This window comes from Merops nubicus, unplaced genomic scaffold, assembly GCF_000691845.1.
Source record: "Merops nubicus isolate BGI_N331 unplaced genomic scaffold, ASM69184v1 scaffold5223, whole genome shotgun sequence".
Taxonomy (NCBI): Eukaryota; Metazoa; Chordata; class Aves; order Coraciiformes; family Meropidae; genus Merops; species Merops nubicus.
The window spans coordinates 81916-94536 of record NW_008599461.1 but is presented as its reverse complement, the minus strand read 5'-3'; the positions used below and the strand labels follow the sequence as shown (position 1 = coordinate 94536).

Here is a 12621-nt window from a genome sequence, read left to right as displayed (position 1 = left end):
CCCTGCAGGGCCGGCCGCACCCTGGGGGGAAGCTATAAGGCAAACTCACCCCCTCTGTATGAAGGGCTGTGGGGATCACCCCTATGTCAACCTTAATTTAGGGGCTTGGGGTTCAAACCCCAGCATTTCAGAGTCTTACTGGAAAGAGAACAGACTTTGGATTGCAAGATACTTATTATCAGCATAACTTCTTGATTTCCAAAGATCCATTAACCCTATATTCACAAACAATAGAAAAATGCTGAAAACACAATTCATTTATCCCAGAAAGGGAAACAGAAGACACCTGTGTGCACGGGCATGAAATCCAGCTCTGTCTAGAAAGCCACCCCAGAAAGATGTTTGATTTTAGACATTGCATGAGTTACTTTTTTTATTTGTGTGGTTTTGTTTTGTTTTGTTTTGTTTTTTGAGGAGGGCGCAGTCTGCTGCCATCAAGCTATTCAGGGGAAATCAGTGAATTGAAATCAGCCTTTCTAAACGCACACTCTAAAGGTACGAATGAAGCCTGGATTACATCCTTTTCTAAACTGAGCCCTGCCAGCTGTGCTGTCTGTGTCTTAGTTAACAAGCAAGCACCTATTCTTTAAAGGCTGCCCAGTACACAACACCAGTTTGTGTTCCACATACAGGTTTCTATACATTCTGGGTAGAATGATGAAGGAACTAGCTAGATGCAGTAGTTCCACCTGCTGTCCTAATAAGTTTTTATTTTCCTAATCATTCTATGGAAACAGTTAATACCTGTTCAGAAATTAGCACTTTTTTTTAAATAAATTACCTGTTGACCACAACTATCTCCAGGAAAAAAACCCTGTATCTCAGAACTGTGCCCCCAAAGGCCTATTAGCACATACACAAATAGGAACAGAAACCACAGAGAAATCAAGGCTTCAGGGCACCTCAACATCAAGTACTGAGTTTTCAAAAAATACCCAAAGACAGCAAAAGCAATGAGCACACTGACATCAATAATTGGAGTCAACATTTTACTGACACAGGAATCACTGGGTAGAATCTGGCCTATTTTGTGCAGGAAGTCAAGCAAATGATTACAGCGGGTGCCGCTCACCTTAAAAATCTAAGAATCTTTAATTTCCCATCAGACCCATCACGATGGTATCTAAACACTGTTGATGCATTTCCTGTTTACCTCACTACCTCCCATTTATACTGATTAGAGAGGTTTTCAATACTAAAAAATAAAGTATCATTTATTTGATATTTTCAGAGACAACACAGAATTTCTCATCTTTCTAAGATGGACCAAGCTGCAAGGGGGTATGTGGGGGTGTGTGTGTGAGGGTGTATGACAAAACAAACCAAAAACCAAATAAAACAATAACACTGTAGCTGATAGAATTGGAAATTCCAGCTAATTATAAGATGATTGATTTGCCTAAGCACTAACACGTATCTTATAAGCCACTCTGTTCTGTCATGGGGGTTTTGCTTCCCTATGCACTTCAGACAGGGAGAATTTGAGGATATGTAGCAACAAAAATAAAGTAAAAATAATTCAGCAAGGACTCATGAGGAGTTCTTCCCATAGAAAAATCAATACATAATTAATAGGAACTGCATATAATACTTTTTTTGCACTAAGCAAACAAAAATATTGTATACCAAGGTTGATCTTCTCACACATCCCCTATGTTTCTCTCTCCTTTTTTTAGTCTAATCTTTGTTTCCCAGAAGGATTAACCAGAATCAAATTGACCTACCCGAGACTAATCCATAACATACATCTACAGGGATTCTGTGCATTCCAAAACAATGAATCTGAGCAGAGTTCATTTTGATGAACAGACTCCTGATTAAGCTCCAGGCCTTCAGCGACTTCCCAGATTTGGCTCACTTTAATATGTCCCCTCATTATAATCTGTCTCAGAAGCAGACGAGCGGGGTGATGGGGCTCTGAGCAGCCTGGTCTAGTGGGAGGTGTCCCTGCTTATGGCAGGGGGGGGGAACGAGGTGATCTTCAAGGGTCCTTCCAACACAAACCATTTTATGATTCTATGATGCCAGTATACACTCATGTATACACAGTGTGACAGTGATAGCGACGGTTGTATCAGAGAGGGAGACACAGATAGGTGGATGGAGATGTTGAAGAAAAAATGTTCTGAAAAAAAAGTTCTGCCAATCTTAATGCTGGGCTGCTTGCACACTCCCCAGATTCAGGCTACATCTCTTATAATTGTAAAATAATTGCTCATAAGTAAGCTGATCTTCACTTTTTGACAATTTATATGCCTTGGAGTATAACAGTTGTAAGCAGTAGGCTTTGCTGAATTAGTACATATGGTATATAACTGTATATACAGGGCACCAGTGTTTCAGAATCCATATCCATATCAACAGAAAATGGAAATTTTCTGTTTCATAGGAGAGATCGACATCAGATAAACTAAAAATAGACATTCATTTGCCATATAGACTTCCCCCTCCAGTCAGCTCTATGGCTTACAGCATTGCATAGTTACGCTAAGAAACAATTTAATTCAGTAATTGCAGCTTTCCATTTGCAGATAGAAGTTGGCCCTTCTCATTAGGAATAAACTGAAATATATATGAAAGAATTAAAACCAGTTATCCACAAACATACCACTTTAGAGTCATAACTTACAAGACCTAGGGGTCTGTCAATCAGTTTCAAACTTCTTTACAAGGACAGAAGAAAAAAATGCTGTCATGTTGAGCATTAGCTTGCATCCATGATGTAGAAAGCTGTTCTTTCTCCTTTCAATATGCCACTAGAATAATTCAGAAACGTTCCACAGCTTATTGGGAGGGAAAAACACTTCTTTTTTGAAAGTCTGAGTTGAGTGACCTGTATGACTTTGTTACAAGACAGTGTATATAAACAAACCTGAATGGGTTTTTAGCCCCAGAATGTTGCTGTACACAAGAAAAACCCTACAAGGAAAGCAGTAAGTCTGGATAGCCCTTAATTTATGGCATCATGGATTCTTTAATAGTCATGGTTCAAGCTCCAGAGTTCAAGCCATGCCTTTTGCCTACAAGACCCATGAGTTGCATTGAACCTGAAATGGTTTTAACTGTTTCTAGAAATCATGCTATACACAACATTACATAACTTTGTTTGCTGAGCTTGCTATCCAAAAATTACACAGCTGGATATCTGGGTTGTTCTCATGTCTTTAGCTGGATGCCAAGAACATCCTTCAGGGAAAAAATGAGCAAAGTTTAAAACACACAAAAGATAAAAAACAACCCAAAAGAGTCATGGAGAGTACCCAAGAGTCTGAACATGAGGAAGTTTATGTGACCTCTAACAAAATGTCCTCAGCAAGAAATCCTCAGCTGGCAAGGATCAGCCTTGACCTTTTAAATGTCAGTCTTGCTAAACACTGACACCAAACTCTCCATGAGACCATTTAACACCACTGACTTCCTATGGTGCACCTCCCAGAGGCTTCCAACTCCATCGATTCAAGGGCCTCAACTAAAGTCATCACAACATAAGCTCCCAACCCTTTGCACAACATCCTGACTTCCCAGCGTTTCTATTCTAAAAGTTTTGCAGATTTTTCTCCCTTCCATAGTAAATGCTTCTACCCCCACAGATCCACCTACTGATAAACACATCACTAGAAACATATCCATGACTAACTTCACCAGAGAAAACACAAATATACCAGTTGCTTTCTAATTTAAAGCTTGCTAATCTAACTGCTATCTTTTATACAGGAAATCTGTATGAAGCTACATGAGCTACCTTTCAAATCTCCTAGAAAAACTAAAGGCTTGTAGGACTGGAAAGAGAAACTTAGGTTATTTAGACCAGTCTTGATTTCAGCTTCCAGACCTATTTGTCTTTCAAATAAGAACTGCCCATTTGAAATTGGTCCACTGTAGCTCTAACTCTTCCTCCCTTCCTCCCTTTTTTCCCCTTCATAATCTGTTCTGCTACAATTTAGGAGCAGCCTGCACAACAAGAACTAAACTCTAGAACCGTCGGAGTGATGCCAGCCACACATTCAAGATCATGTACACACCAGGTAAGCCACACAAATCCCTGTACAGAGTCACTAAACTTCAGCCCATTAGACTGCCTAGTGAACCACCTCCAGGGAGCTTGCTAGTCCCACATCATACCTCCCATCCTTCAATGTGGGACTGCAACTGTTCAAGGGCTTCCAGTTTCTCCATCTGTCTCTTGGTCTCGTTGATATTTGTGCAGACTGTCTTCATTGCCTGCAATGCATTCTGGACAGCTGGGTGATCAGGATGCTTAGAGGGAGTCCTCTTAGCCAATTCCTTTAAAAAAAGAATAAATAAAAAAAAACCATGCAGTGTGAAATTAGAAGCAGCTCACAGAAAGGTACAAGCAGTTATGTGTAATCCCAGAGGAAAATGCCAGAACCCCTGCAAAATTAAGGCAAAGTCATGGGCATGTTACTGTAGGTGCTGTTCACGGTTCTTCATCTGTGCAGGGTTCCCATTTTATATGAATGCTGCTAAATAAAATCATGAAGCAATAACTCACATTAAATATGCCAAATTAGGAGAGTTCAAGACAAATACATCTTGCTGTGTCACATATTTTTGCTCCTAGTGTAAACCAAGGCCAAATAAATTAAAAGATAAATTAAAAATTAAAACATAAAAACCACACCGCTCACATCAAAGATACATGATGGACTGTTGACCTAGCCATATTTGAGAGCTATACCAGCCCTGGTGATACACATCCAGTATTTCAGGGATGTTGGATTGGGCCTCTTTGATCAGATAAAAATTGTGCCTATAGCAGGTCTTACCAGAAACCCCTAGAGCTATGGAAGCAGGGTTTTCCATGAACTATGACCTTAGGGGAATAATGCTAGGCTGTATACCTCACCCACAGTACTTATACAAATGATCAGGTGTGGATTAATCCCAACTCACATGCAGCTTTAGGACCTAGGTTGTTTAGATCTATAGCCACCAAAGAAATGCAACCAAAGTGCAAGTAAGATTTACCAAAGAGTGGAACTGCCCTCACGAGAGGCCTCTTCCTACTGACCAATGAGGGACTCCAGGTCAAACACCTCAATGTATGGGCAGTCTGTACCCAGGTGGTGGGGCTGCAGGGCCTCTGTGAGGAGAGGTGAAGGGCTGCCCCTCTGCCCAGGTCCACTGCAGTGGGTCTGCTGAGCTGAGCCCTCCGGGGAATCAAGTGGCATCTCTGTGAAAATGGGTTTAAGAAAGAGCAAAAAACATCCGGGCAGAGAAGAAAAACATGAAAGAAACAGCCCTGTTAGCACCAAAGCCTGAGAGGAAGGCAGGGAGAAGGTGCTCCAGGTACCAGAGCAGAGATTTCCCCACAGGCCCTGGAGAGACCAGGCTGGAGTAAGTCTCTCCCTGCAAGCCCACGGAGAGAACCACGACGCTGCAGCCCATGGAACACCCCACACTGCCACAGGTGGATATTCCCTGAAGGTGGAGTGTCCATGCAGAAGCAGGTTCTCCTGAGAGGAACTGCAGCCCATATGGACCCATGAAGGATCAGCGTCATCCTGAAGAACAGCAGGCCATGGAGAGCCCACTCTAGAGCAGAGAAATGCATGAGGATGATGGAGCAGCAGAGAGGAAACGTTACACAGTGACTGCAATTCCCCATAACTCCTGCACCACTCAGGCCTGGGGAGACAGAGAATTGGGAATGCAGGAGTGAGGCTGAGCCTGCTGAAAAGAGTAGTGGCTGGGGGAAAGGTGTGTTTCTTTCTCACTATCCAAGTATATTTTAATGGGCAATAAATGAAGCTGAGTCAGTTCTGCCTGTGATCGTAACTAGCAAATTATTATCCCCATCTTTATCTCAATCCACAAGCATTTTTTTTCATTTTATTTTCTCCCTCATTCTGCCAAACAGTGAGAGTGAGAGGGTGGCTGGGTGGGCAGTCAGCAGCCAGCCAAGGTCAACCCACCACATGCAGTTAAGTGCCTACAGCTCTGTGCTTGATGAGTCTCTCTGTGCAGAAACTGCAGGAAAATTCACTAGCCACAGCTGTCCCATGTTTTTATGTGTCAGGAAGAATAATAATCATTTTATGAAAAAGGCAACTCATTCACAGAATAGTAAATAACTTGTCTAATAGCAAGTCACTTACAAAAACAAGACTTTCTGGCACTCAGTTTAGTGTTTAATCTCTAAGACAGGCCCATGACAAATGAGGAGGGCTCACCAAAAGGTAAAGTAGGAAAGTGCTGAACTAGAAAAGAAAGAGGCCAAGAGACCAGCAGGAGTCTAGCAGGGACTCTCCCCTACATTATGTTTAGGAGGTTTGGGCACATGTTTTGACTGGAGAGATTAACATAGAGATGAACAAGGTCTGTGCTCCGAAAGAGCTCCGAAGAGACTTCGCTTCACTTGATTCAATGCACAACAGCCCAGTTAAACACTGCCCACTGAAAAACAGCAGTGGGAAAACTTGGAACCTGACAATATTAACCACTTTGGTGAAAGCAGCAACCACTGTCAACACACAATTAATCATTTTTTAGACCAGTAGTATTTTATAGTCACCCACAACCGGATAAAAATGCATTAAAGAAACCTTAACTAAGGCTGGTAATTTCATCTTGATACATAATACAGTGTTTAAGACCCACATTTTTAGACTTCCTGCAATATTTCACTTTCTCACTATGTTCTGTTTTGTCTCACCATGTTATTTGGTTGTGTTAAAGTCCTGTATCTAAAGGGCAAACTGCTGCTGAATTGCATCATTTTGCATGAGACACTAGAATGAGTTTGAATATAGCGAGAGTGCCTGCACAGCACTGTGGTCTGAATGTAGCTAAATTGCTTCAATCCATGGTTCTCACAGCTCAGGGCAAAGACAGATGCTTACTGTTGTTGACCCAAGAGAAGTGATTACAATCCCCAAATGCCTGTCACGGCTCCAACTACCTTAATCTGTGGTCTGACTTATCTTTTGCTTCTCCACACCAGCCTGTTAACCTCAGTAAATGTCTCTTCACCACGCAAGATTCTGCCATATTGGCATTGACTTCAAGATCTTTGTACCGTGCTGTCTTGCCTGGTCTTGACATACCCTGACTTCAGGTATGATCCTGAGCATCACTGTGGCTTGTCTTTACCTGAGTTGGCTGCACAACCTGTAATAAGAACACTGCTCCTAAAACAACTTAAGTTCATGCACCACTTCCACATCAAATTAACTGATACTTCTAGGCTCTAGCTACATGGCCTGTCAGAGAGTGGAGAGATGTGGCCTGAAGCTGAAGATCTGCTGAAGCTTGCATTAAATTGCAGTGACTGTATTAGCTGCTAATCCAACCATTTTGCTAATCCAGATACTCTGAACTGCTGAATCAAGGATCTTTCTCTGTCCTAAAGTTGATTCATAGAACTGCTCTACAAAGTTCTGCAGAGGGAAGTCACATTTAGCATGTGACAGGTTTGTGCATACCTAGCTGTACTTTTCTACTAACAGGAGTAACTGTAGAATAAATAACCAGACTTTCAGGTTCTCAAATACCTGCAACACTGGAAGGTGTATTTGCAAGGAGGGAGCTAGAGTTAAAAGTAGCACAGATTTGTTTCTACCTTTGTACAGATCCTCTCAGTGCTTCCTCTCTGCTTCCTCACACTTGCTGGAACAAGACTTAATTCACTAGCACTGGTAAACTACCTTGAGATCCAGTGTTACAGAAGTACAAAGTACTTTAACTACCTATTGACTTCTTGGTTTTGCAGAACCTTTTAAAGTAAAATCTGCATCCTGAGACTAAACTACTTGACTACTGAGACTCCTTTAAGTAACACAAGAGACAGGTCTCATGAGAATCAAAATATGGCAATAGAAGGTGCTCTCATTCCCACATTGACAGATCCTGGAGACAGAAAAACACAAATGAATGGACCCAAATGTTGAAGTTTCTCCAATGCAATACAACTATTCTGTTCTTTGCATAGATTTGGTATTCTGAGAATTTACTCATAGCTACACTTTCTCTTTTGAGAAAATTGTAAATGGAGATTGACAATGGCTCTTGTCAGATGGATGACAGAGGAGATGGCTAATGTGCTAACAGCTGGGAACTCCACTAAAGAGAGAGAGGAGTTAATGACCTTAAACTCTTGTTCGACTTAGAGTGACAAGCACATGCACAGGAAAAAGAGACTGGCTGCTACAAATGTCCATTGAGAATTACAAATTAAATTCCCCATGGAAGTTTTTACTGTACTTTTCCTGAAGACAAGATGAAGCAAAGTAAGTGTTCAAAAAGTAAAGGCAGGAGAGAGGTGTTGCATGTTGATGATGCTAACCTCTACTCCATGCTTCCAAAACAGAGTGCAGAATTTGTGCTATACAACTCTCATTAACAATCAATGAAGTTCTGCAGCCCAAGTGTCACTCACATTGCTTTGGAAACGGATATGTAGAGACCAGCACTGTTTAAACATCCCTTTTGGAAATACCACCAAGACAGAAAGAAAAACTTTTTTGTTCCCAGCAGGCCCCTGCTGCAATGAACACATCTTCCCCACTCCTGCCAGCTGCCTGCAGTTCCCCCCAAGGAGCAGGAGAGGAGGCTGGAAAGGGCAGCGAGGGTGCTGGCTGGGGCAATCAGGTCACTTAACAGCAGAAGCAGCATAGACAGAGAACTCACCCCACCACAGCAGAGTCTTAAGCCATAAGGGGAAGAGACACGCTGCTCTGACACTGCCATTCCCCAGCAATTCTGAAATACAGTCTGGGTGCTCTGGGTACTTAATTTATTTTAGTGACAGATTTATTATGTGTAAACTCTGAGAGTGTTTGAGAACGTTTTGAAAGGCAGCTGAAAAACAGACCAGATGCCAAACCTTGGGTATGATGGTCTTGTCTTCCATAAAGCTCAGATATTGTTGTCTGGAACTACTATCTTATGTACTGCAATGTGTGCACTAATAAGGTCAGGAAATGAAGTTGCTGTCACTTGCAGAAAACTATTACTTAAAAAGAATTTCTTAAAATAATTCACAAACGCATCTACTTTACAGCTACAGACTTGTTAATCCTTCAGACTAAGCACCTGCAGAGATCAGAAAAGCTGGTATTTTTTCACAGTCTCCATCATCTCCACCATTATCCTCTAACTTTTCTCTTTTTTTTTTCCCCTCAAAAAAGAAAAGTTGCAAATGTTTTCTGTATCATAAGCTGGGAAAAAAAAATTATCTTTGTTCTTTACTAAACTAAGACAGAAATGGGAACTGTGTCCTCTGAGCACAGAATTTTCCTTTTATTTCACACCTCTTTCGCATCTGCAAGGACTGAGGTTGTTCCACTTGTAACACCTACACACAGAACACAACTCATTTTACAAACAGAGCTAGAGAGCGTGCCAAGACATCTATATCCAGCTGTAGTGTCCTCCTTGACAGTGTCAAAAAGGAAGGATACCACATCTACATCTGACCTACTCAGAAATGCCTATTTTTTATTATGCAATGCAGTAAAAGGATTTCCAGCTTAAGTATTTCAATCTCAGATGCAGCTTTAAATAGTTTAAGGCTAAAAGAGTTCTAAGCATGACAGAATCTAAATATAATACCTAAATCTCATAAAGTAAGGCATATCATCTGCTCATACATCTGTGTATTCATTAATTGTGCTTAACCCCCAAAGAACCAACCAATCACCAAAAAAAAAATCTACAAGGAGAGAACTTGGCAAAAGAACATTACACAGGAAGATGCAAAGAGGTGGCAGGAGGGATGATGAGCAAACAATGCAGGCAGGCAGAGGAAACTAGACAGTTTTTTAAAGTAAACATTTTAATATTTCCTAGAAAAACGGACGTTATTCTGCTTAGCTGATTTTTTTAAAAAGAAGTCTCTGTCATCCTTCCCCATGTCCTCTCTTGCCACACAAGAATGATTGTCCATGTACTTCACACAGACAACTGAACATGTTTTGCAGCTGAAATTTCCAAGTCTCTGTATTTTAAAAATTCCTTCCTCCTATCCTTATACTCCTGAGGACACTCAGACATGGCTTAGCATGGGTTTGCACAATGACTGTCAACACTGTGCACAGGCTGCTGCAAATCATTGCTCACCAGGCTCTCGCTCGGCGCTACAAACCAGTGCTCACACAAAACGTGGTTTGAGATACATCCGCTGGTTACCTACTGACATCTCAGCATTACAGAGATAACAAAACCAACATAATTCTTGCTTATCAGATCAAAACGTTGTGTTAACAAGCAGTCCAGCTCTAAAATGTGCTTTAAGAAAAAATAACCTTACTGTGAATATGTTTTCAGGAGTTTTACATTTGAATTTTACAGTTTTTAATACATGCTTGTATTAAAATTTATTTTCCACTTTAATCAGAAAATAGATGTTACACCAGCTCTGTGTACCTGTCAATCACAGTACTTTTTTATTCTGTATGTTTTCAGAATTTGTAATTTATGCCAATGTTTCAGTAGACTAAAGACTAGACAAGCAATGATAAATTAGCAAAACAGATTATATTAAACATGCCACCAAATCTATGACATGTGGCAAATTAAATCTAACAAAAACACGTTTCTAATTTCATAAATGTTACCAGTACTTGTGATTACATATAAGAAGCGTGGAAGACAGAAGTGTGATTTATTGATTGGCAGTGCTCTTTACAACTCTGTAGGGTATATATAATTTCTAATGCTGTGCTACATAGAGTCGGATTTCAACCAGGCAATGTCATGAATCTAAGAGCAGTGCTACTTTTCTTGGGGGAAAAAAAAGGAAATGGGGGAACATCAACAAAAAAAAAAAAGTCAAACCCCCAGTGAATGTATCGAATTTTGGCATATTGGAAGGGTTTGTTCCTTGAACAGCTCTGAGACAAATGGAGTGGGAGAAAAGGGAGACAGCAAGTTAACCTTTCTTCATCTTGGTTTGTAGCCACATCACTGGTTTCCTGTCTTTCCAAGTCCAGGCTCTGCATTTACTAAGGCTTGTGTGTGCCTCGCTGCTGGGCTTTCCTTCTCAAGAGGATTCTGAATCTGGTCACTCAGCTTTTTGCTGACCCAGGTTTTTTTAAAAAAAAAAAAAAAAAAACACAAACACATTTTTCTTTCCCTCCTAGAACCAGTCTTGGCCCTCAGTCTTCCACCAAGTGATGCTATCCATAATTACTGCCTCAAATTGTCCATGGAGTTATGTATATTATGAGATGTTTTTAAAGGACTGGAGGTGGAATGTGTACTTCTGGCTGGAGTCTGAGCAATTCCTTAAGAGACCAGACTCCAAAGAAGAAACAATCCCTGTGACACACACTGGGATACCAGGAGCCCATAGGGGTGTGGCTATCATGTGCTGTACATTCCTCCCCTGTTGGGAAGAAGGAGACAGGAATGACTGCTCCTAATCCCCACCCCCAATGGTGTGATTAACTCATGATCACCAGTCCCCAAGGGTTTTCTTCTTGCTGACATAAATGCTCTTTATTAAGAGAAAAAGGCTATTTTTGTTCAGAGATTGGTTTACACAACAGCTGTTTCTACTCTTAAGTAGTATGGTTCACACTAATTAATACAGAGTCATACAATTATTATCGGTGAGACAGAGCTGCCTTTATCCAAAATGTTCTGCCAGCAGTAGTAACTCAGCAAGCTGCCCCACGTCCTGCACGCTCTGGAGTTTGGAGTCACCCACACAGTGTATGTTCTCAAGGTCCATGGATCTGTTTGCTTCTTTTCTTCTTACCAAATCATAATGTCCACCACAGCAAGCACAGTTTAGTTTTGTTCAAGCTTAGTCCAAGCCCCTTTCTCACACTTTTAAGGAAATTTTACAATGAGGCTCATCATGAACAAATATTCAGAACAACTACATCCTCAAGGAGAATAGAAATAATTTGCTAAAGTTTCCCAGCAAGAAAAAGGAGCTGAATTCAAATTAGAGAGGCTTTGGACTGGGAATAAAACTAATTTACTGACCACCAAATTCTGTACTAATCTTCTTGCATGCTATCTGAAGCATAAAAAACTGTATTATAGGCAGAAATATTAATATCATTACTCTTCTGTTTGCACAGAGATTATGAAACAATGGCTAGTTTTGAGTCCCACCCTTGAAAACATATATAAGTCTTGCAAATTAGACAGAAAGAAGGCAACCAAAATTTTAAAATTAAAAAAAACCAACACCAAACCCAAGCAAAAACCCTGTTTACAGTCAGCCACTCCAAAGCTGCAACATTTGGTTCACAATAATGGAAAATATAAATAAAACTGAAATTTAACAATCACCATCATTTGAATCATTGTTCTGTTTCTGTCATTTTTAGCTCAGAAAACCAAACCAAAACAAAAAACCCAAACCCACCCAAAACAAAGCTTCATCAGAGGATGAGAAAACACAAAATCATTTAATTGCAGGATGCCATACTTTATATCAGAAGTTATTGGTAATATATGCTTAAAGTGTATTTGCACTTGGAGGTATTCCTCATTAAGTAACCCAAATTAACTCCATGCTAGATGCTATTACTCTGAAAAATACTATTTACATATGGTATTAATAAAAAATAGTCATAGTATTTTAAATATTTGCCTTATGCTATTTTTTGAGTTGCCTTTCAAGCACAGACAAGTCTGAACTAC

General features: G+C 40.5%; 1 protein-coding gene across 1 annotated transcript in view; it reads right to left on the bottom strand.

Annotated features, from left to right (window-relative positions):
* PREX1 (phosphatidylinositol-3,4,5-trisphosphate-dependent Rac exchange factor 1) overlaps positions 1 to 12621 on the bottom strand; it is a gene marked incomplete at its 5' end in the record, with an annotated part of 92866 nt that overhangs the window by 62139 nt on the left and 18106 nt on the right. Inside the window, one exon of the mRNA XM_008937383.1 lies at positions 4123 to 4284. Within this exon, the coding sequence (XP_008935631.1) occupies positions 4123 to 4284 (162 nt within the window). The remainder of the gene's footprint in view (positions 1 to 4122; positions 4285 to 12621) is intronic.